Here is a 23088-nt window from a genome sequence, read left to right on the forward strand (position 1 = left end):
AGGTACATAGATCCATTTCAACCTAATGCAGGGATCTCCTCCATCACACACAACCTATCATGGGGTTTCTGCTGTAGAAGCTCCAAAACCAGGAAGCTGTGTTGCAAGGTGCCTTTCGGAGAGTTTCGTGTAGGGCTCTGACATCTGCCTTCCCTTTGATGAGGTTGCAGATAAAGGGTTATATTTCACGGGAGACTCCTGTTCAAATTTGGGATGGTGAGTGTATTTGCGTGTGTGTTTGTATGTGTGTGTTGGGTGGCGGGGGCTGTACTTTGCCAGATGATTTTGTGGTAGGCTGAAAACTGCCCCCCCAAAACATCTTGCCCAAAGATATCATCCCTGGAACTTGTAAACATTACTTAATTTTGAAAGGCCTTTGATAAAAGGTGATTAAGTGAAGGATCTTGAGATCACCAGATTATCCTTGAGTATCCAAGCGGGGCCTAAATGCTGTCACACGTGTCCTTATAAGAGAGAAGCAGAAGGAGATTTGACACACATAGAGGAGGCGGTGATGCGGAGTGGGAAGAGAGATTGGAGAGATGCACCCACAAGCCTTGGGATGGCAGCAGCCCCCCCCCAAATCTGGGTCAGGCAAGAGGCAAGGAATGCCGTCCCCTCTGGAGCCTCTGGAGGGAGCATGGCCCTGCCAACACCTTGGTTTGGACCCAGTGAAACTAGTTCTGGACTTTGTGCCTCTAGATTTGGGGGAGAATAAATGTGTTGTTTTAAGCCACCAAGCTTAATTTGTTACAGCAGCTGCAGGAAACTACCACAAATGTCTGGGCACAGTTGCGTTCTTTCCTGCCTTTGCTATTTATCTGTGTCATGCCGGGACATCATCATTCAACTGCTGGCTGAACACACTGTGCTAACGCTTCCAGCGTATTCAGATACATTTCCTGATGGGCTCCCAGAGCCAATTTAGTTGACGGGCATCTTCTAGGGTTAATATAAGGATAAAATGACTTATTAATTAGAAAGCCATTAAAATAGTGCCTGGCTCAAAGTAAAGATATATATACATAATATATATAAGAAGTCATATATAAGTCATATATAGTGCCTGGCTCGCAGTATATATAAATATTTGTCAAATAGGAATAAATAAATAGAATCCTGTTTTGGGTCCTGGGGTTCTTGCTTATTTGCAGTGCTTTTCCTCTGTTGACTCTTCAGGAGCCAGAGAACATTTTAAATTTAGTCTTAGGTTAATAACGTTTCCCTTGAGAATGTGTTCCCAATTTTATAATGAAAGGTTATGGCTAGATGTGTTAGATACCAGAAAGAGACAAGCCAAGCTTTAAGGCTCCCAGCTGTTCCACTGAGAAAAGCCTACAGTGAAATGCTCATTTCTTTCTATAGCTTCTTCCCTTGGAGACAAAAGACTAATATTTAAATCGAGTCCTATTCATGTGAGTTCTGTATTAAAACAAACAAACAAACAAACAAAACCCCCCTCTCTTGTTCTCTACTCCTAACTGTATTTGAAGAACAGTAAATTACCCTTTTCTCAACAAGAGAAGTTGGGTAGACCCAAGGCTGCAGCGTTAGATGGGGGTAGAGACCAACACAGCCCCAGCCTCGGTCTGTGCCCCTCCCCCTCCATTAGATTAGGAGTAGAGGCCAAGGTTTTAATCCCATTTTTGTCACTATCTGCTTGTGTGACCTTGAGCAAATCCCTTTACCAATTCCAAGCTTCAGTTTCTTCATATAAGACTGTGATTTAAAAAATATCTTTAACTTTTCTGATTGATGCCTTTTTGTTTTGTAAATATCTTTTAAAAAAATGCCTTTGGCTCTTACATACACTGTGACGTTTTTGTCCTAACTTAGTTCAAAGGGCTTCAAACACTCTGGTAGAAATCCTTTTTTTTTTTTTTTTGGTTTGAAATGTTTATATATATATATTTTTTAATTTTATTATGTTATGTTAGTCAGCATACAAATCTTTTGACCAAAGACCAATTGTCTCTTTTCCAGGTGCCTTATTAGTCCATATTGTGCTCTCATGAATCGTGCACTCTCCTCTGGTCCTGCATTCTGCTCTGGTCCTGCGCGGTGTTGCCAACTCCAGGGCCAGCAGTGGGCTCTGTCAGAGTAGCCACGGTGTGACCATCACGGATCAGACTGTAGAAGCAGGTTTTCTGCGATCGCTTGAGTGCATATGCTTTCCAATGAAAGTGGCGGTATCTGAAAGTGGGAGGGGCAGAGAGAGAATCTCAAGCAGACTCCCCGCTGAGCACGGAGCCCTACCTGGGGCTCCATCCCAGGACCTGAGCCGAAATGGAGTCTGACACTTAACCGACTGAGCCACCCAGGCGCCCCTGAAAGTGACTTTTTATAGCTTCCAGTGGATTTTCATACAAATACCTTTTATAGTTGTTGTTAGACCACATCTCAGTTTCGCACGGGAGGGGTGGGGCTTGTAAATCATAGAAGCACCACTGCTACCTTGTAACTTCCCAGTGTAACTGACAGCAGTTCTGCTGCCTCAGGAATCAGTATTTAGACAAACTTTAAAAAGAAGGGAAAAATGTAACAACTGTAAATGTAGGCCGTTGGTATATGGGTTTTCACTGTAGAATCCTTGCAACTTTTTTGTATCTTTGAAATTTTTCATAAAGAAATGTTGAAAAATATGTAGGGAAAGATGAACTCTGTTGGGTGGAGTGTGGGGAGGGGGGAGAACTAATCATTTGTTCAAGTGCACCTACTGGGCACCCCCGGGCAGCCTTTCCACCCTGTTCCTGGAGTCCTACCCTGATGTAATAAACAGCATGCTGAATGGACTCTTAAGATCAGAGTTGGATCAGGTGGGTTTCCTCTCAGTCCTCCTCTACCATACCTTGCACAGCCTTTAGCTGACTCATGCTCACAGATACCAAGGAAAGAGGTTTCTAATACTTGTTTAAAAAAAAATTAGCACATACTTTTAAGGTGCTCAAGAAAGACTGGGATGTATTGTGTATGGATTAATAAATCAGTGGTATGAGTGGCTCAGTTGGTTGAGCGTCGGACTCTTGATCTCAGCTCAGATCATGATCTCAGGGTTGTGAGCTCAAGCCCTGTGTTGGGCTCCACGCTGGTCGTGGAGCTTACTTAAAAATTAATAAGTAAAAATAAAGTAAAAAATTGGTGATGTGTTTATCCTCACTTATCTGGGTTGACAGGTCAAAGATTTGAGAAGCTGGGGCGCCTGGGTGGCTCAGTCGTTAGGCGTCTGCCTTCGGCTCAGGTCATGATCCTAGGGTCCTGGGATCGAGCCCCGCATTGGGCTGCCTGCTCCACGGGAAGCCTGCTTCTCCCTCTGCCTCTGCCCCTGCTTGTGTTCCCTCTCTGTCTCTGTCAAATAAAATCTTTAAAAAAAAAAAAAAGATTTGAGAAGCTGTGATCAGCATATCACATTGTCATTTTTTCTAATACTTTTTTTTTAGGATTTCATTTATTTATTTGAGAGAGAGGGAGAGAGGGAGCCAGCATGAGGGGAGAAGGAGAGGGAGACCCTCCACCCTCTAACATGGGGCTCGATCCCAGGACCCTGGGATTGCAACCTGAGCCGAAGGCAGACTCTTCACCGACTGAGACACCCCAGTGCCCCTTTAATACTTGTTTTTTAAATGACTCTTTCTTTTCAGTTGTACTCCTTTAAACCATGTTTTGCTCCCTCTTTCCTTGCCTTTTACAGGCTCCATCCTGTGGCTGTTCTGCGATGTCATTCCAGTTGGTTTTTTTTTACTTTGGATCCTTCTTTCTAACATTCCGTGTTGGTTTCATGATCCTTGGGATAAGTGACAATTCCCGAGGCCCCTCATTATCCGACTTTACATGGCTTCCTGGTATCATTTTTAAAACTCCCAGTGTCCACACTCCACCTAGTTGGGTGGGATGTTCAGTTCCCTGCACACACACGTGACACTCTCTGCCCTCTAAGACTTGGCATGTGTGGTTATTCTCCCTCCGGGGATACTGGAAAGTTCCTTTCCTCTCCCCCTCCTGTCGGAGGTCCTTCTGGACTTCTAAGAGGAGAACAGGTGTTCCTACTCTGCATCTCCCTAGATCCCCATGTTACCCCTTCACAGGACTTATCACTCTGTACTGCCATCACCTTCTCATGTTTCCAAATCTATCACTGCTCTGTAAACTTTTAAAGATTTATTTTAGGTAGGGGGGAGAGAGAGAGGAGAGAGCGAGCGTGGGGAGAAGGGGCAGAGGGAGGGAGAGAGAGAGAATCTTAAGCAGGATCCGCGCCCAGCACAGAGCCCGACGTTGGGCTCGATCTCATGCCCCTGAGACCATGACCTGAGCCGAAATCCAGATTCGAATGCCCAGCTGACTGCGCCCCCCAGGCGCCCCGCTGCTCCATAAACTTTAAGGGCTGCTCCCCAGTGTCCATGCTGTCCGACACACACAGTAGGTGCTCAGTAATTCCTGCAGCATGAAAAGTACATGACGACTAAAAAAGAACTAAAAAAGTGAAACGGGGAGAGAGGAAAGGGGGAGGTGCTATCTTATCCATTTATCTAGTATCGGCTTTACTGAGATAGAATTCACCCCTGTCAAGTGTACAATTCACTGGTTTTAGTTGTTTGTTTTTGGATCAGCCATTTCCAAAGAGTAAGTTAGTTATAGGAGAAAATACGGAAATTTACAAAAAATTTACAAAAGCTCAGTTTGTTTTGACTTTATTAAGAGAACAATGTTTCTGTTGTTGTAGGAACACGAAATACTATTTTAAATATATTATTTACAAGCAATAACCTAACATTTAAATTAAAGAGATATAAACATGTCAAAGGAATGGAAACATAGATCTTTTATTATGTGTGAGTCATGTGTTCACGTTCCTCCTCCAGTTCAATGCTTACCTGAAGGGGTCTGCGTTGCCCGAGGCTTTGCTTGTGACGTACCTCACTCCCTACGGCAGCGCCCTTGCATCTGTGTCTCTGCATATGTCTGTGTGTATCTATATATGGTTTGGTGGTCTCTTATATGGGGGAGGGATGACACGTGATAGTTTTGGGGTTTCCGATGCCATAACCATCGCTTTTTTTTTTCAGAAAGTGTATCCAAATCTTTGCTTCATTTTGCTCAATACACACAAGGAGCTTGTATTTTATATCTTCTCTTTTTTGCATGTAGTTGGTCATGCCACAGATGATAAAGAATCCAACTGTGGATAATAAAAGAAGCATTTAGAGTGGCACATTCTGCTGAAAATGAATTCATCAAATATTTACTAGGGCAGGCCCTGTGCTGTGGGAGATACATATTTCCTCACGTATAACCTCCCGGTCTCTGTTTACCAGGCTGGGGGAGTCAGGCATAAACACGTGGGATCTGAATATAAGACAAGGGCAATAGAAAACACGAGGTAACATAAAGGAGGAGAACGGTTTTCAAATGGTCGTGAGAGACAGGTGACCTTATTATCCTGACCGGAAAGGACGACGGACAGCCTGACAACTAGAAGCGCCTGTGGACGTCGGGGCCTAATGTCAGGCCCCAGCAGTCTTGGGAGGTCCTGGACACAAGTGCTGTGGTGTTGAGCTGGGCCCTGGCAAGTCAGTGGGAGCGAGGCCACGGACTCGAGGTTTTGGACAGTGTTCCTTCCACGGAGAAGCAGAGAGGACTGACTGTATCCTGGTTAGGGGGAGAAGAGGCCCCGAGGAGAGCATAAGCCATATTTGGAGATGAAGAGGAGACTGTAGCAGAGGACGTGGGCAGGAACATGCCTGTGGAGAGGGACTTAGGAACGGACTATCGAGGGCCACACGGAAGCGAAGAGAAAGCTTAAAGACGTTCTTCGGGAAGAGACTAGAAACTCCCGTGTTGGCAATAAGAAATGGTGAAAAATTCGGAGGGACCCCCAGAAGCGATGCTTGCTGAAGATTTCTGTGGCACCGGTGTGTGGGTGGAAGGCTGTGAGGAGGCTGCTACCAACCTTTAGGCAGGAGACAACAAGGGCTGCCCTGGGGGCTGAGTGAGAAGGGACATTTCCAGAGAAAAGCATCAGGAAAGGATTGGGTTTTGGTGGGTCGACAGGCGGGGAGGCGGTGGAAGGGCGCGGCGGCCGGGCGCGGGGCGAGCTGGAGCTGCTGGGTCCGGGCGGCCTGAGCCCCGGGAGAAGGAACGGGCCGGGCCATGGGCACTGCCACCGCTGAGCGTGTGAGCAGCAGGAGGGAAGGGGAGCGCCGAGGACGAGTCCGGGGACGGGCTGGGAAGTCTGCAAACAGACCGACCTGCCAGCACGGGCAGACTGTTTCAGAAGGAGGGGCTGAGGGGGGAGGACTCTGGCGAAGAGCTGGCAACCGGCTTCCCCCTGATTCTTAGGAGGGCAGATTCAGGAGACCGTGGGAGAAAGTATGTTTCACAAAGAGGGAAGGTGGTGAAGAAACAGGCCGAGACCAACTGTTCTGGAACAGAGAACCGTGTGTGTATTTTGCCAAGGGGAAGGAGCCAGTGCGGTGGAGCGGGTAGTGGAGGAGCAGTGTCTGAAGACCTGGAAAGGAGGAGCACTGACCCAGCACGAGGGGAGACTGAGGCCACAGGACTGAGGAGCGAGCAGAGGTGGAGAAGGTTCGGAGCTGGGCTGTTTCCCTGCTGCTTCTGTGCCTTCGTCACCTGCACCCCACAACCCAGCCTCCGAGGCTGCTCCCCGACCCTACAGCCGCCACAGGCTGCGGGCCAGGAGTCTGACTGTGACCAGAGGGGGGCAGGACACTTACAGATAGGAAGAGGGGCACAAGTCCGGGCCAGGAGGGACAGAAGGAGGAAAGAAGACAGGCGACCAAAGCAGTTCTGGATTGAAGAAGGAAGGAAGTTCAAGGACTCTGTGATGGGCCTGACTCTCAACAAAGTGAGGGCAGACCTGGGAGGAAGGAGCGTGGGGAAGGTTCCAGGACCATGTGATGGGAGGTTCCCTGGAGGTGACCACGAAGGCAGAGGAGCAACACCGAGGGCCAGCCGAGGCTCTGTGCACACGCAGCGCTGGGCTCAGAGAACACAGATGGAGACTCACCCAAATGGCTCTAAGAAGGCACATCTGGCAGGAGGGCAAGAAGCAGTTTCAAGGGACTAATGGCGATGAATTGGCAGCTGCCTACATTTGCAGGTGCGCTAAAAAGAGAGGCAAGGCAGGCCTGAAGTGGGGGTCAAGGCACTGGAGGTGCAAAGGCAGCCCAGAGAGGGGATGGTGGCGGGGGGGGAGAGAATTCAGAGCCTGGGGTCTCCGTACAAGGGGTGTGGGGTGCAGCTATTAGAGAAGTGGAGAACAGGGCCTCTAGAAGCAACAAAACACAGATGTGGATGTCCCTGAGGGTGACAAGGACCCTGAGATGCACACTACAGTCCTCGAGGGGGATGGAGTGACCCGGGGACAATCAGGGGCTGGGGGGGAGGGGTCACGGAAGGGCATCTCCTTATTTTATGACGGCATTTGTCTCGTTTGAGGAGGATGCCTGTCTGAATGTGTGAACACCGAGAGGCTTCTGTACCTCTTCAAAAGTCTTGGGATTTATAGATGGCACAATCACTTCCCACATCCCATTCCATCCTCTGGAAGAAGTAGACCATGGTGCTTTCCATCAGTAAACCACTCAAGATGGCCAGAAAGGAGAGCTTTCGGTTGATGTTCAGGGTCACTGAAAAGGAAAAGGCAACTCATAAGTTCGTAAGAGTTTCATTAGGTGATACTGGCATGTAAATTCTGTGGCATTATGAATGGAATTGTTCTGCAAAGCTGTTTTTTAGAGAATCTCTATTCGTTCTTATTCATCTGGGCTGCTACCTTCTCCATTTTCATCTCTGAAGAGAAACACAGCATGTGCTTATAACAAAAACACTAAGCTTCTCCTCCTGAAATAAAGACACAGATTTCCATGAATATGGAAGGAGAAAATAAAAAAATTGGATTCTAAGGTTATAAAGAGGTTAGCAGGAAAAAAATGGAGCTTTCTCAGTTTTACAGTTTACAAGATGATAAGCATTTCGATAAAACGTTATCAGTTAGGAGGCTCATTTAAAATAACCCTTCTCACAATGGATGGGAAAAATGAAGACCCATAGGGCTGCTCCTCCCTTTGTTGGTATAGCAGAAACTGTGCTTCCTGCCTTGACGAGTGCCAGGCCGTGGACATCTGGACAGGTCATGCACAAAGTGGGGGTAATCGGGACTGCCCTACCAACCTCCCAGGACTGAGATAATGCACATGAAAGCATTCCGAAAACTAAAAACTACTATGTCGTTAATCTGAGCAAATACGGACTATGTGCTATGTATAAGGTACTAGAGGAACGTCAGGTGTTGTTGTGATTCTATGGAGAATTCCAGTGTTTAACAGGGTTCATAAGACGGAGTTGGAGAAACAAGGCTTTAAGCTTGTGTGTGGGTTGGAGGCTGAGAAGACAGAATAAAAGATAAGCATACCTCTAATTGCCTGAAAATTTGATGTAAGGACAAATACTTTAATGAGTCGGAGGCACAGGGGTGTGTAGTCATGCTCCCAAATGACAGCTGGAATCAGCAAGAGTTTTCCATAGCTAGATAATAATAATGCTTTCAGCAGCAAAATGAAGTTGGGTTTTTTTTTCGCTGTCATCGGTCGTTCTACCCACAGGAAAGTAAAAATGCCAATAAAAAAGGCAGTTTGTTCTAAGGAGAGAATGAAAAACAGATATGAATGTCTCTATCCAAACCATCTCTCTCTAAAAACAAAGAAACCACAATTCCAAAATACAACTTACCAGCTGACTTCATTAGAACTGCTTCATCAAGATCAAATTTTCTTTATCCCCCTCCCTTTTATTTTTTTTTAAATAAATAAGCCCCTGCCTTTTGTGTCAAATCCTGCTGGTGTGATTGCAGAAGCATATTTCAGCAATTTTTTCATGAAGTATTTCATGGCCCATTGAAGTAAAAGTAAGTCCGTGAGAACTGTAATTATCAGCTCTCGGAAGTTCTTTCTAGGAAGTAAGGTTCTGTTTATTTTATTTATTTATTTATTTTTAAAAGATTTTATTTATTTGAGAGAGAGAATGAGAGAGAGGGAGCACATGAGAGGGGGGAGGGTCAGAGGGAGAAGCAGACGCCCCACCGAGCACGGAGCCCGATGCGGGACTCGATCCAGGGACTCCAGGATCACGACCTGAGCCGAAGGCAGTCGCCCAACCGACTGAGCCCCCCAGGCGCCCGGTAAGGTTCTCTTTAAACAGCTTCAGCATTCCAGATCTCCACAGAAAGAATAAAACAGGGCACCTGGGTGGCTCAGATGGTTAAGCGTCTGCCTTCAGCTCAGGTCATGATCCCGGAGTCCTGGGATCGAGTCCCGCATCGGGTCCCTGCTCCTTGGGAGCCTGTTTCTCCCTCTGCCTCTCTCTCTCTCTCTCTCTCTGTCTCGCATGAATAAATAAAAATAAAAAAAATCTTTTTTTTTTTTAATTTTATTTATTTGAGAGAGAGAGAATGAGAGAGAGAGCACGAGAGGGAAGAGGGTCAGAGGGAGAAGCAGACTCCCTGCTGAGCAGGGAGCCCGATGCGGGACTCGATCCAGGGACTCCGGGATCATGACCTGAGCTGAAGGCAGTTGCTTAACCAACTGAGCCACCCAGGCGCCCAAAAATAAAAAAATCTTTAAAAAAAAAAAAAAAGAAAGAATAAAACAGGAGCACGGAGGAAATTTTTAAGTCTGAAAGCTGGGACCCACCCTAAAAATTACATGCGAAAATGTTTTCTTTGTTCAGTCTCCCGCTATTTCTTGCCTATTATCTACGAATTTTGAATACTGTTACCTAATTTTAAAACTTCCCTTACTCATTTCAACAAACTTTCTGAGTACTATTCCGTATCCTTCCAGAAAGGATTCACAGACTGAGTCCAGACCAGAAGAAGCCACAGTCCCACTGGGTCCACAGGACAGAGCACAGTCTGTTCTGTTCCCTTTAACTAGGAATTTAACATTTTTTTCAACTGTGATATTATGTTTATTAAGATTGTTAGTCTTCTGATTACCCAGCAGCATATGTTTTGAGGGGGTCTGTCCCTAATTTTATTTTTCCTCATAAGCTGTGTTATTCAGGTTTCTGCAGAATCAGATTTTTCCTGGAACACATATATCAAATTATAGGAGAGACAACTGTATTTTTCCTAAAATGTTGTATAACCAAATAGAGCCAAATTAAAAAGATTCCAAACACAGGTGATTAGAATCAGTAAAAATAATTTTGGATGGTTGACCTATATGACATTTGATATATCCCTCAGGGGAGACACCCCGTCTCCCTGCAAAGTAACTCGAGGACTTGTCAACTGTAGGGATCTGCTCAAATAGGCAGATCTTACAGCCTGCCATTTGGACAAAAATAATTTTAATAACAGCAACAAAGAACTCCTTAACAACAAGAACGATCTAACAATAGTGGGTTTTCTCCTGTCATTGCAGATATTCAAACAAAGCTAGACCACCTCGCAGAACTGAGAGAAGAATTTCTTGTACTGGACGGAGGGGCGGACCAGTTAACCTCCATATCTTTCTAACTCAGAACTCGAGAGATTTACGCACCTGCACCAGCCTTGGGCTCTGCACAGTCTTTCACAAGGCAGGTATCATGGAGCCTCTACTCCTGAGGCGTTCACGGATCCGATGGGCTCAGCAGGACCAGCTACCTGCCTACAGAGTGCTGTATGGAGAAACACTGCGTGGGTAGCCCAGAGAGCCACCCGTCTCTGTGCTGACATTAACTGGCTAAGGGACTTTGGGGAAATCACCTGCCTTCCAAGTACTTTTATGCTTCCCCAGCCATACATAGGGGAGAATGCCAACCTACCTACCAAAGAGGATGGTTGCGAACATTAAGTTCATAAAACTGTAAAAGCAGTGTTTATTTTTTTTAAGATTTTATTTATTTGAGGGGGAGAAAGAGAGAGAGAGAGAGAGAGAGAGAGAGAGCATGAGAGGGGGGAGGGTCAGAGGGAGAAGCAGACTCCCTGCTGAACAGGGAGCCCGATGCCCGATGGGGGACTCGATCCTGGGACTCCAGGATCATGACCTGAGCCGAAGGCAGTCACTTAACCAACTGAGCCACCCAGGAGCCCCAAAAGCAATGTTTAAATTATAAAATGCTGTATTTATGTAACACATTTTCTATAAGCTATTTTAGGGGTTCATCACCTAATACTGGATAAAAAAGTTAAGTAACAGTAGAAAAAGATTTCTGATTTGAGTATCAAAATATCCACTATAGAGTAGGTGCTACAGTAATTCCAAACTTTGGAAATAAGCCTGGTTTATTTTTCATATTAAGAATTATGGACATAAAAGAGCTTACTCTTAGAAATTTTAAAAGCCTTTGCTTTAAAGCTTAAATTTATATCAGGTTCTCATTCTTGGCTTAGGCAATGTTTTCAAGGATTTTTTTTTTAAGATTCTTATTTATTTATTTGAAAAAGAAAGAGTGAGCGAGAGAGATAGCATGAGCAGGGGGAGGGTGGGAGAAGCAGACTCCGCTGCTGAGCAGGGAGCCTGATGCGGAACTCGATCCCAGGACTCTGGGATCATGACCTGAGCCGAAGGCAGTTGCCTAACTGACTGAGCCACCCCGGCACCCCTTCAAGGATGTTTTTTATATTATTATGTAGGTTTGGGAATTCTTAGCATATAAATTTTATTTATTTATTTATTTTTAAAGATTTTATTTATGTATTTGACAGAGAGAGAGACAGCGAGAGCAGGAACACAAGCAGGGGGAGTGGGAGAGGGAGAAGCAGACTTCCCGCTGAGCAGAGAGCCCGATGTGGGACTCCATCCCAGGACCCTGGGATCATGACCTGAGCCGAAGGCAGACGCTTAATGACTGAGCCACCCAGGCGCCCCTATTTACTTATTTTTAAAAAGATTTTATTTTTAAGTAATCTCTACACCCAACGTGGGGCTGGAACTCATAACCTCGAGAGATCTACAGTCACTTGCTCTACCAACTAAGCCAGCCAGGCACCCCAGCATAAACATTTTAGAACCTCAGACCTGCATGAGGGGACCAAGGGAGTGAGGGCAGACTGAGAAGAAAATGGGACAAAAGACGACATAGTCCAGAAATCCGACACCGCAGTGAACTGGAGACTTGATATTATTATAATAATATTTCTTTATAATCAAAGAGTTTAGAAGCAGAGAAACATGGAAGACAGAAAATAAGAAAATAGTCACAGAAATTAATACAATTCTGACCTACGTCAAAAACTCGAATTCTGAAGAAAAGCAATTCTGGAACTGAAGGAATTTTGGGGCAGTAGCCACTTTCCCTGTATGTAGTAGATAAATAAGAAGTATTCCCTAGTAAACAGACTGCATTAGTTCAATGCAATTAGCATAATACATTGGATAATGTCTGGCAATTATCCATCTGTTTCAATGAAGATGGGACCTACATAATCTTTAAATTGGACAACTGAGAAATTAAATTGAGGAATTTTATCAACAATATTATGCCTCGGGGCGCCTGGGTGGCTCAGTCGTTGGGCATCTGCCTTCGGCTCAGGTCGTGGTCATGGGGTCCTGGGATCGAGTCCCACGTCAGGCTCCCTGCTCTGCGGGTGGCCTGCTTTCTCTTCTTCTTTTTTTTTCTTTTTTAAAGATTTTATTTATTTATTTGAGAGAGAGAGAATGAGAGATAGAGAGCACGAGAGGGAAGAGCGTCAGAGGGAGAAGCAGACTCCCCGCTGAGCAGGGAGCCCGATGTGGGACTCGATCCCAGGACTCCAGGATCATGACCTGAGCCGAAGGCAGTCGCTCAACCAACTGAGCCACCCAGGCGCCCAGGTGGCCTGCTTCTCCCTCTCCCACTCCCCCTGCTTGTATTCCCTCTCTCGCTGTGTCTCTGTCAAATAAATAAATAAAATTAAAACAACAAAAAAACCCAAAATATTATGCCTCAAGATAATTTTATGAAACTCTCTAATCTGCTAAATATAACCATTTCCGTAACATATGTGTGGCAACAAATAAAAAAGAAAGCAGCTAATTTAGACAAACTCACCTAGCAGGTTGGTGACACAGCTGAACATTTAGTCTCAAGTCCTGTATTAACCCCCTCCTCTTAGCAATGATTAAGACCACCCACCTCACTTTTAATCAGAATAGTGGTTACTAGTTCACTAAGAATAGAAAGCACGGCTTCTTCCTACCTAGAGAGGCAATTGCGAACATTCTATAGAAATCCCATTCCTTGGCATATCTGATGAAGTCGTTAGGATCAGTGTTCTGGTTTGAATCTTGAAGCTGCCACCATCTCAGGTATGCTTCACAAAGCAAACAAAATATGCAGAGTTTTCCATGCATCTGGGAGTCAAAAAGACAATGCCATTCATTGGGTAAAGAAACAATTATACATAATACCAAATAGGCACAGACATAGCTAAGTATCTGTCGTTTTGAAGAGGCTCCCACTTCATAGATTTTCAAATTCAGTACTGCCGAGTTAAGAGTGTCATTGTGTTGTCTGTAAACCAGTGGTTCTTTGTCAGCAACATCCATCAGAATCACAGGGGAGATTTTTCAGCCTGCAAATGTCTAGGCCCCAATCCTGATCCTGGATCATTGGAAGTAATCCTAGACATGTAATTTTGAAACAGTTCTGGGGGAAGGAGGATTCTGATGTATACCCCTAGTTAAGAAACACTGCTTTTTTTTTTTTGTTTTTTAAGACTTTATTTATTTGACAGAGAGAGACACAGCGAGAGCAGGAACACAAGCAGGGGGAGTGGGAGAGGGAGAAGCAGGCTCCCCACCGAGCAGGGAGCCCGATGCAGGGCCCAATCCCAGGACCCTGGGGTCATGACCCGAGCCTAAGGCAGACCCTTAACGACTGAGCCACCCAGGCGCCCAAAAAACACTGCTTTAAACAGCAGTTCACCCTTCACTATATTTTCGGCATCTGTCCTGAATCAGAACAGAATCAGGCACAGAATTTATGTGACTCAGGGATAGGTGGAAGCAGCCATGAGAATAGATTTAACCTGAAGATTCCATCATACTTCATAGGAAACTATTAGTCTGAACATAAATTTTTAAAAAAATGGCCCTTTGCCAGATGAGTATAAATTCATATATTGAAGACAGCAATTAAAAGGTAGAAAATCCCCTGCAATTTTAAAGAGTCTGAAATTTTGGCAAAAAAGAAAATACCAGGCAACAAAAATCGGCTTTTTATTTTTTTATTTTTAAGTAGGCTCCATGCCCAGCATGGAGCTCAACATGGGGCTTAAACTCACAACCCTGAGATCAAGACCTGAGGGGCTATCAAGAGTCAGACACTGAACCAACTGAGCCACCCAGGAGCCCCAAGAATTGACTTTTTAAAATACATTACTCTACTGGGGCTCCTGGATGGCTCAGTCAGTTGGGGCGTTGGGACTCTTGGTTTCGGCTCAGGTCATGATTTCAGGGTCATGGGATCTGAGCCCTGCATTAGGCAGGCTCTGCTCCCAGCTCCCACCCCCAGCATGTGTGCTCTCTCTCTCTCAAATAGATAAATAAAACCTTTGAAAATTAAAAAATAAAAAAAATACATACTCTATGGGTTGGCCTTTCTATGTCAGTAGAAAGTGGGGAAAAGAAAGTGTGCAAATACAATGCAGTCCAGGAATAGGTATCAGTGTGGGCTTGAGCTTCTTCTAGTTGGCCCCACTCTAGAATTACCTGGGGAGTTTTTTGTTTTTTGTTTTTTTGTTTTAAATTTTATTTATTTATTTGACAGAGAGAGACAGTGAGAGCAGGAACACAAGCAGGGGGAGTGGGAGAGGGAGAAGCAGGCTTCCCGCTGAGCAGGGAGCCCGATGCAGGACTCGATCCCAAGGACCCTGGGATCATGACCCGAGCCGAAGGCAGACACTTAACGACTGAGCCACCCAGGGGCCCCTACCTGGGGAGTTTTAAGAAACACTGATGCCTGAACCCATTCCCAAAGATTCTGATTTGATTCTGGGTGAGGCCTCGCTTGGAAGGATTAACTGCCATCCCCTCCCTCTCCCCCATGAGATTCTATTGTGTTCCAAAATTTGGGAATTAACGCTCTAGCAATTTAAAAACTGCCCTAGTTATTTAACTTGGGAGGTGGAGGGGAGGGATTCCCTCAGAATATAAAATGCAATAAACTGAAAATATTTCTCTTTTAACGTTTGCTTACTTCTTCTAGGTGTAATTCTCTCCCTACCTGGATATATTTAATTTTATTGTTAGAAATAATCGATGTCTTTTTTAAAAGGTAACCTACTAAAAGGCAATCCAGATTATGGCTTGTCAGTTTCCTCCCAGTAAGCATATTCTTAAATATTCACTGAACATTGTGAACCTTGTTTATTAATGATTGTTATTTCTAGAAACTTCCAGACATTTTTTTTTTTTTTTACATTCTTGAGATAAAAGACCCATACTTGTTAGAATTTTTTTCTTTTCTTCTCTTCTTTAAAGATTTTATTTATTGATTTGACAGAGAGCCGGAGAGCAAGCAAGAGAAAGCACAAGCAGGGGGAGCAGCAGAGGGAGAGGGAGAAGCAGGCCCTTCACTGAGCAGGGAGCCCGATGAGGGGCTTCATCCCAGGACCCCAGGATCACGACCTGAGCTGAAGGCAGACGTCCAACCAACTGAGCCACCCAGGCGCCCCTAGAATTTCTTTTAAAAATAATGTTTTTTTTTTTTTTTGAGTTTATTTATTTATTTGACAGAGAGAGACACAGCAAGAGAGGGAACACAAGCATGGTGAGTGGGAGAGGGAGAAGCAGGCCTCCCACCAAGCAGGGAGCCCGATGCAGGGCTCTATCCCAGGACCCTGGGACCATGACCTGAGCCGAAGGCAGACGTCTAACGACTGAGCCACCCAGGTGCCCCTAAATAATGTTCTTTAATTCTGGTCAAAATTATTGTTCTTTAAAAGTGCAAAAGCATCATCAAGTAAAATTAGAAAGTAAAGAAATTATTACAACTTACGTTTATTTTAGTATTGAAAAGAATATGTCTGTAGGCCTGGGCTTTGCATAAAATAGCGTTAATCAAGATGATAACAGGATCATACTCGATATATTTGTCCACAGGTTTCTGGCAAGATTTCTGAAATAACGTGAGATAATGTTAAAACAAGCAAATTTATACATTCTGAAATCTTAAAGGATTTCAAACCAGCAGAGTCTATTTTGGACTTGTATGGCAATAAGGACATATTAGCATTTATTTAAATTAACTTTTCTTCAGACACAAAATGTTCACCTATAGAAGCCGTGGTTTCAGAAATGACTATAATCGTCTAGGTGAGAGACAGTAATCTTTTTTTTTTTTTTTTTTTTAAGTAAAGCGATAGAAGTTTATTAAGTGAAGATACAGAAAAAGCTCTCAAGAGTTAGAGGGGTCCTGACAGGGTTGCCAACGAGGGCCCTTAGGGTTGGTCTTTTACAGAAAGCTAACCAGGGGACTTAAATCCCTGTAACAGAGAGATAGTAATCTTTTAATCTCATATGTAAGAAGCTAAAAAGACATTGGATTTAAAGACTGATTTTGTATCCCAGAAAATTCTACTTTCAATTTGTAGGAGTTATAAGATAAATAAATTTATAATGTACTTTTATTGAGAAATTGTTCCCTGCTGGCTAGACAGCCACCAACTTTGTGGTTTTTGAAACGTGATTTGGAGAAAGGGGTTCAGAGGAGTAACCCCCGCACCCAAAGTTTCTGAGAGCTAAAAGCAGGTAAAGAGCGTGGCACAGTGTCAACAATCCGGGGGTGGCAGATACTAAGAGAAACTTGTTTTGTTTTTTTTTCATCCGATAACATGGAGACTGGAAAGAAAATGGTCTTTCTCTGTGACAGTGAAGACACTGGAGGATCCCGAGCTGTATGTAAGGAAGTGGGTTGGTCAGCTTGGTTCTAGGTTACCTGAAGCAAGGCTCTCCGTGACTCCTGTGAAATTGCCCTTTTTTTGGACACGTGATTACAATGTTACCAAATCCCAACACCATTAGAACATATAAAACACAGGTGTACAAGAACAAGCTCATCAGAAATGTGACATTTGAAAGAGTTTTAGTTACAAAGTTGAATCAAGGCTACTATTCTAATGTCTACAATTCAAACATTTTGAAATTTTGAGAAGATAAAATGGAACCAGAAGTGATGGATACACAAACATACTGGGATGGCCTTTTAATTACAGCAAAGCCCTAGGGAAGAAAATGAAGTGCGCAGACGAGTATTAACCCTGCACTCCAAATGGAATGAAAAAATCACTTCCAACTTAAGAGTTTCTCCACTTCATTCATGTCATTTACAAGAAATGGGTATGTTTTTGAGTCATCAAGGGAACCAATGAAGGGAGATGTGCTATTAACTGAAATTTAAATCCACCTAATAAACTGAGGCATAAGAGGTTAATAATTTTGCAGTTTTTCAGCTGGGCAAAGAGTAAGCTGGGGTCTAAACAGAAGCCACAGATTCAGAAATCCTATGTTCATGACAAAGAGCTGTTTCTTAGACACCTTCCCTGTGCTACCTGTGTGGAAAACACTTCCTCCCTACAAACCACTGCAGCACCAGAGATGCTACTTCATTGTAAAATGAAACTGCTGGCTGGCCAAGGGTCTTGTCTTTGTCCTTTTAAAAGTTCCCTAAAACCCATCTTCAGACCTTGTAAGTCTACGCCAGGATTTGGACAATTTTTAGAAGGAGGTAGGCCTAACCAGCACCCGCGGACATGGCACTCCGCAGTCACTTGACTGACCAATGTGTTTGGGGTGGCTCCAACATTCATTAGAACAGCCCTCTTTGCTTAGCCATTTCTATGGACCAGGCACTTCCGAGGTGCTGGATATTCACTTTGAGACATAAGTCTCTATCCTCCAGGACCTTATAGTTTAGAAGAGGAAGATGAATAAGCCTGCTACTGTAAGTGCTTTAGTGGAATGAATACACAGTGACATGAGCGCAAATAGAAGGTGCTATTTCATGTGCTATGCCTTCCCTTCCTAGCACTCTGAGTATTTTTATAAACATCGAGAATTCATTAGAGTCTGCTGGTCCCCTCCCTATCAGCTTCAGCCTAATTTTTCCTTGTTCTGCTTCTATTATTTGCTTTTCCTTTGAGTGCTTCCTTCACCTTGAATGTAAGGAGGGAAACTATACACACACAAAACAAACAAACGTAGTAAAACATCTTAGTGGCAGATGGCTACATTTAGATATGTTTTCTGATTTTGGAAAAACTGTTCCATTCCATTTACTACTTAGTAGACAAATATCCTGAAAGAGAAAGTTGTCCTCTAGGAAACCCTTACAGCATGGGGACAATGCACACCCTGGAAACTCAAACACTTCCACCACCTCTATCTCACCATGGATAGGAATGACTTTCTGCTGTTATGTTCTCCAGTTCTCTAGTGAATCACATCTCTTTTAGAATATAAACTGGCCAATATTTTGTGAATATTCTTGCTTCTTCCTCCCCATCATCTCCAGGGCCCTGCCCTTCCCCATGGATTCTCAAATCTGTTTCATTTTAGCTCCACAATAAGCAAACATGTATCTTTTTTTTTTTAAGGTTGTATTTATTTATTTGTCAGAGAGAAAGAAAGTATGCCCAAGCAGAGGGAGAAGCAAGCAGAGAGCTCCCCGCTGAGCAAGGAGGAGTCTGAGGTCATGACCTGAGCTGAAGGCAGGCGCTTAACCGACTGAGCCACCCAGGCAACCCAGCAAACACCCATCTTGAAAGTGGAACCCCCTAGACTTTAAGCTCCTCAAGGGCAGGATACTGTCTTATTCATCTTTGATCCAGCATCTACAGAATACTGTAGCACTGAACAGACTTAAAATTTAGGAGAATCTCAAAGGAATCTTGTTTTGTTACCACGATGAATTTATGAAATATCTGAGCACATAAAAGAGTCCAGGCACTACAGGATACCAAAAGTACTATATCTTTAAACATAATTATAATAAACCGTGAAAAGCTGAAGGAGAGGGAGTGGCTAAAAGCAAGGGACATGCTTCCATTACATGGAGGAAAATTAGGGAAACCCAGAGGGGCAAGTGGGGAGGCATGGCAGTGGAAAAACAGGATGAGCAAAGAGAAAGAGAAGGGAGATTAGGCTGAGAAATACAGGGAGGAGATCAGGCTGAGTATGCTGCTGACTCCAAATACAGCAGCTAAGAGACCAAAGTATGAATGAGTTACCAGCTTATAGAAACTTTGGCCATTTTTTCAGAACAAATAGCCTGGCATCTAAAAACTTTTTACTCTCATGACTTGGGAGAGCCTTTAAAAAATTAATTATTTTACAATTTAATTTTCAGAGTCTAGCATCAACGAAATGATTTTTCCTAAATAATGCCATTATGCATATTACTATACATCACCATGATAAAAATGAGGATATTATACACTCTATGTCCTCAGGGAATGACTGTGAACAATAACGTACTGTACCACCATGCAATATTCCAAATACAATTCTAGAGAAGCTAGCATCTGATTATTAGGAAAAGGATTTTGTTAGTTTAAGACCAATAATTAAAAAAAAAAGATTAATTTATATCATTAAAGATCACTAACTAAACTGCAGAGACAGTTACAGCTTTACTCTGGACAAAAGACTATATTCACAGTTATGTGGTTGTCATCTTGAAGACAGATCATTTAAGTGGGCCAGTCCAGAAGTCATTAAGTTTAGATGCCATATAACTCACAAAGCCACCAGAATGGCCAATGATATGAGCATCTAAAAACCTAGAAATGGTTCATTCATTCAGCAAATATTTCTCGTGTACTTCCTATGTGTCAGGCACTGTCCTGGGTGGGCCAGCTCTATTAATGGATACATTCTACAGACACTGTGTCCTTGTGTAGCTTATATTCCAGTGGGAGCAGACAGGCAATAAATGACAAGTCAATTGTAGAGAATATTCCAAGATGATAGGTGCTATGGGAAAGCTAAAGCAGGGGGAGGTGATAAGGTATACCAGACTTGGGAGGGAGAATCACAATTTGTAATAGGGTGGTCAGACTGGGCCTCTCTGCGATGTTAAAAATAACAATAATTGAAAGAGGTGAGGGAATTAGCTATTTCAGACACCTGCCAGAAGAGCATTCCATGCATAGTGCAGAGGCCCTGAGGGAGGAACTCGTCTGGTTTAAGAACATTCAGGAGGCAATGGCGCTGCAGAAGAGTAAGGGACGAGTACCAGGAGACCACACAGGCCTTACAGCCAGTGCGAGGATTTTGGCCTTAACTCTTGAGTGAGATGGAAAAACACTGGAAGGTTTGAGAAAAGGAATGACATAATCTACTTAATTTTAAAAGCCACAGTTTGGCGGCCGGGTAAGGAGGCTGAAGAGGTGCAGGGATAAGAGTTAGGAAAATCATCCAGGTGAGACATGATGACAGCATGGGTCTTGGTTGTAGAGGTGGTGAAAAGCAGTGGATTCTAAACATGAACTGAAGACAGAGCTAGCAGGATCTGCCAAGCAAATGAATAAGGAATATGGGAGAAAGAGGAATCAAGGCTGACTCCAAGGTTTTTTGGTCTTAGCAATTAAAATGGACGAGTTGCCATTAACTGTGAAAGTCTGACCTAACTACAAAAATCCGACTGGAGAAGTCAAGTAGGTAGTTGGACATTTGCGGACACTGTGGAATTCAAGGAAGAGGTTCAGGCTGGAGGTTCAAATTTGGGAATTGTCAAAGTTTAGATGGAATTTAAAGCCAGGAAGCAGAATGAGCTCTTCAAAGGAGAGTGTGTAGACAGAGGCCCAAGATCTTAGGGTACTCCATGGTTAAGAGGCAAGGCAGGTGAGGCAGAACCAGAAATGAGACTGAGAAGAATAGTCAGTAAGATGAGAAAACTCTATGTAAGAGTCTGGTGTCCTGGCAAGTGCACACAGTGTTTCCAGAGGGAAGTACTAAGGTCAAATGCTGCTGACAGTTCACTGAGAATGGACTATTGGATGTAGCAAAGTAGAAGTCAGTGATCGTGATCATAAGAACAGTTTCTAGTGAAATGGTGGGTGGGAAGAGAGTGGGTCTGAAGTAGTTTCAAGAGAAAGTAGCAAAGGAAATAAAGATAGCAAGTATAAATACCTCTTAAAGGACTTTGCTGTCAAAGGGAAGGGAAAAAAGAGGAGGAGCTAAAGGAGGAAGTGAGGTGAAGAGTGTGTTTTTTTTTTTAAGATTTTATTTATTTATTTGAGAGAGAGAGAGAGAGAGCACATGAGAGGGGGGAGGGTCAGAGGGAGAAGCAGATTCCCTGCCGAGCAGGGAGCCCGATGCGGGACTCGATCCAGGGACTCCAGGATCGTAACCTGAGCTGAAGGCAGTTGCTTAACCAACTGAGCCACCCAGGCGCCCGAGTGTGTGTGTTTTTTAAATTAAAGAAAGACTGGTACATATATCGGTGGGGACGATCCAGTAGAGAGCAGAAGAGTATTGCTGCAGAGGTGTCCCTAAGTAAATGGAAGAGGATGGATGGATCTAGGGCACAAGTGCACGCTGGTTTTAGACAGGGGTATGGACAGTTCATCCATTCTAAAAGGAGGGAAGAAAGAGCATCTGAATAACGGGTGCTAGTACTGGGTTTATGTGGTTGCAAAGCTTGTGGAAGTTCTCTCTCTCTCTCTTTTTTTAATCAAAGCAGGGAAGCATATGTGGGAAACCTAAGAAGAGAGAAGGTTTGTGAGGATGGTTTATCAGAGTGGGAACGTGAATGGATCAGTGAACTGTAATGTGATGGCCAGATGGCATCAAGGGCTACATGAGGTTAGTGGTCATGAATTTAGGTGTTTTTTTCCTCAGTTGAAGTACAGCTGCCAGGATGAGGAGACACATCAGACAACAGGTTGGATTTAACCAGGGTTGAAATTTTGCCAAGTGAGGGAAACCACTTGAGAGGAACAGCGATTATGTCAGTTGGCAACAGATTAAATAGGTACCCGTTCACACTTTGTCTACTCCCTTATATACTACTACAGACCATGTTTTTCTAAGGAGGATTATTATTAGAAAATCATCAGGAGAACAGAAATGGGACAAAAACATATTGACTGCCTATTATGTGGCAGGTTCTTTACTAATACCCCAAAGAGAACCTCCGATTTTGTGACCTTCAAAACATTAAATCATTCTCTATAGACTATGAACACCTTGAAAGCAAAATTTTTACTTCATCATTTTTGGATTTTGTATCACCAACGTCAAACTTAGTGCTCTGCACACAACACATACTGTACATTCAATAACCACAAAGGATGAAACCTGAAATAAAGTATTCCAGGAAAATTTAATACGGGTATGGACCGTAAGGATGATAACATTCATCTACGAAAGGGAGACGGCTAAACACTAGAGTTTGGGCGTGAACTCGAATGTCAACATAATCCAATCTTTAAGTCTCTCAGCACAATGTCTACATCCATCTCCGTTCGAGGATCCGTTCGAGGATCCGTTCGCCGCGTTAGGTCTCACCAGCAAACATGACGGGTACGAGAAAACCGCTACAGGGTGGTGAGTCCTTTAACACTATAGGTAACTACATAAAGGCTCCACTGATCCCGGACAGGAATGTCAAGTATGGAACTGAGGACTATGCTAGAGGACCCTGAGCCTCGTTGGTCTTTACTGCCCTAAAAAGCTGATATACAGATCCCTTGCCTCTCATGGTCCCCAAATCCCAACGCGCCATTTTCTTCCCACGGACACCCCACACCTGACAACTCACGCAGATGGTTATCTTCAGCACTCCGTGGTTATAGTCTCGGTACAACTCCTTGGCCTCTTGGTTGCATTCGATGCACCTGTACTGGCAGGAGGCCGAGGCAGCAGTGGGAGCTGCTGCAACCCCATCCGTGTTCCCCTTGCCCGCGGCCACCCCTTCTGTGTTTCCCTTGCCTGGCCGTAACCCACTCCGCCCACCGGTGCCCATTTCCACGCAACTGCAGCCGAGAACTTCCGATTCAGTGGCGGGGGAAGACGTCAGAAACCAGACCGGAAAGCCTGTCCCTCGCGGTTCTTGCTGGGATTCGTAGTCTCAGTTCTGGAGAAGGGGCTCGCGGCTGGCCGA

At 44.1% G+C, this 23088-nt stretch overlaps 2 protein-coding genes across 2 annotated transcripts in view; one reads left to right on the forward strand and one right to left on the reverse strand.

The window, feature by feature from the left end:
• LOC118356339 overlaps positions 1-7195 on the forward strand; it is a 12660-nt gene extending 5465 nt beyond the window's left edge. Inside the window, exon 3 of the mRNA XM_035724324.1 lies at positions 6334-7195. Within this exon, the coding sequence (XP_035580217.1) occupies positions 6334-7081 (748 nt within the window). The 3' untranslated portion in view covers positions 7082-7195. The remainder of the gene's footprint in view (positions 1-6333) is intronic.
• Positions 4644-23001, reverse strand: ARV1 (ARV1 homolog, fatty acid homeostasis modulator). Its single transcript, XM_027596257.2, has 6 exons — positions 22747-23001; positions 15982-16101; positions 13181-13334; positions 8429-8653; positions 7497-7643; positions 4644-5173 (listed from the first exon to the last, which is right to left on the reverse strand). The coding sequence occupies exons 1-5, from the start codon at positions 22948-22950 to the stop codon at positions 7501-7503; spliced, it is 846 nt and encodes a 281-aa protein (XP_027452058.1). The 5' UTR covers positions 22951-23001; the 3' UTR covers positions 4644-5173; positions 7497-7500.
• Positions 23002-23088: the final 87 nt, after the last annotated feature.

Source organism: Zalophus californianus, chromosome 15 (assembly GCF_009762305.2).
Source record: "Zalophus californianus isolate mZalCal1 chromosome 15, mZalCal1.pri.v2, whole genome shotgun sequence".
Taxonomy (NCBI): domain Eukaryota; kingdom Metazoa; phylum Chordata; class Mammalia; order Carnivora; family Otariidae; genus Zalophus; species Zalophus californianus.

Bases quoted from the DNA above. Each gene is read 5' to 3' on its own strand.
- ARV1 (XM_027596257.2), bottom strand. From the start codon at position 22,950: ATGGGCACCGGTGGGCGGAGTGGGTTACGGCCAGGCAAGGGAAACACA. The intron at 8,654-13,180 runs GTAGGAAGAAGC...TTCTCTCCTTAG, and splicing joins GTTCGCAATTGCCTCTCTAG to AACAAACTGCCTTTTTTATT. The intron at 7,644-8,428 runs GTATGCTTATCT...TTTCCTTTTCAG, and splicing joins AAATTTTCAGGCAATTAGAG to TGACCCTGAACATCAACCGA.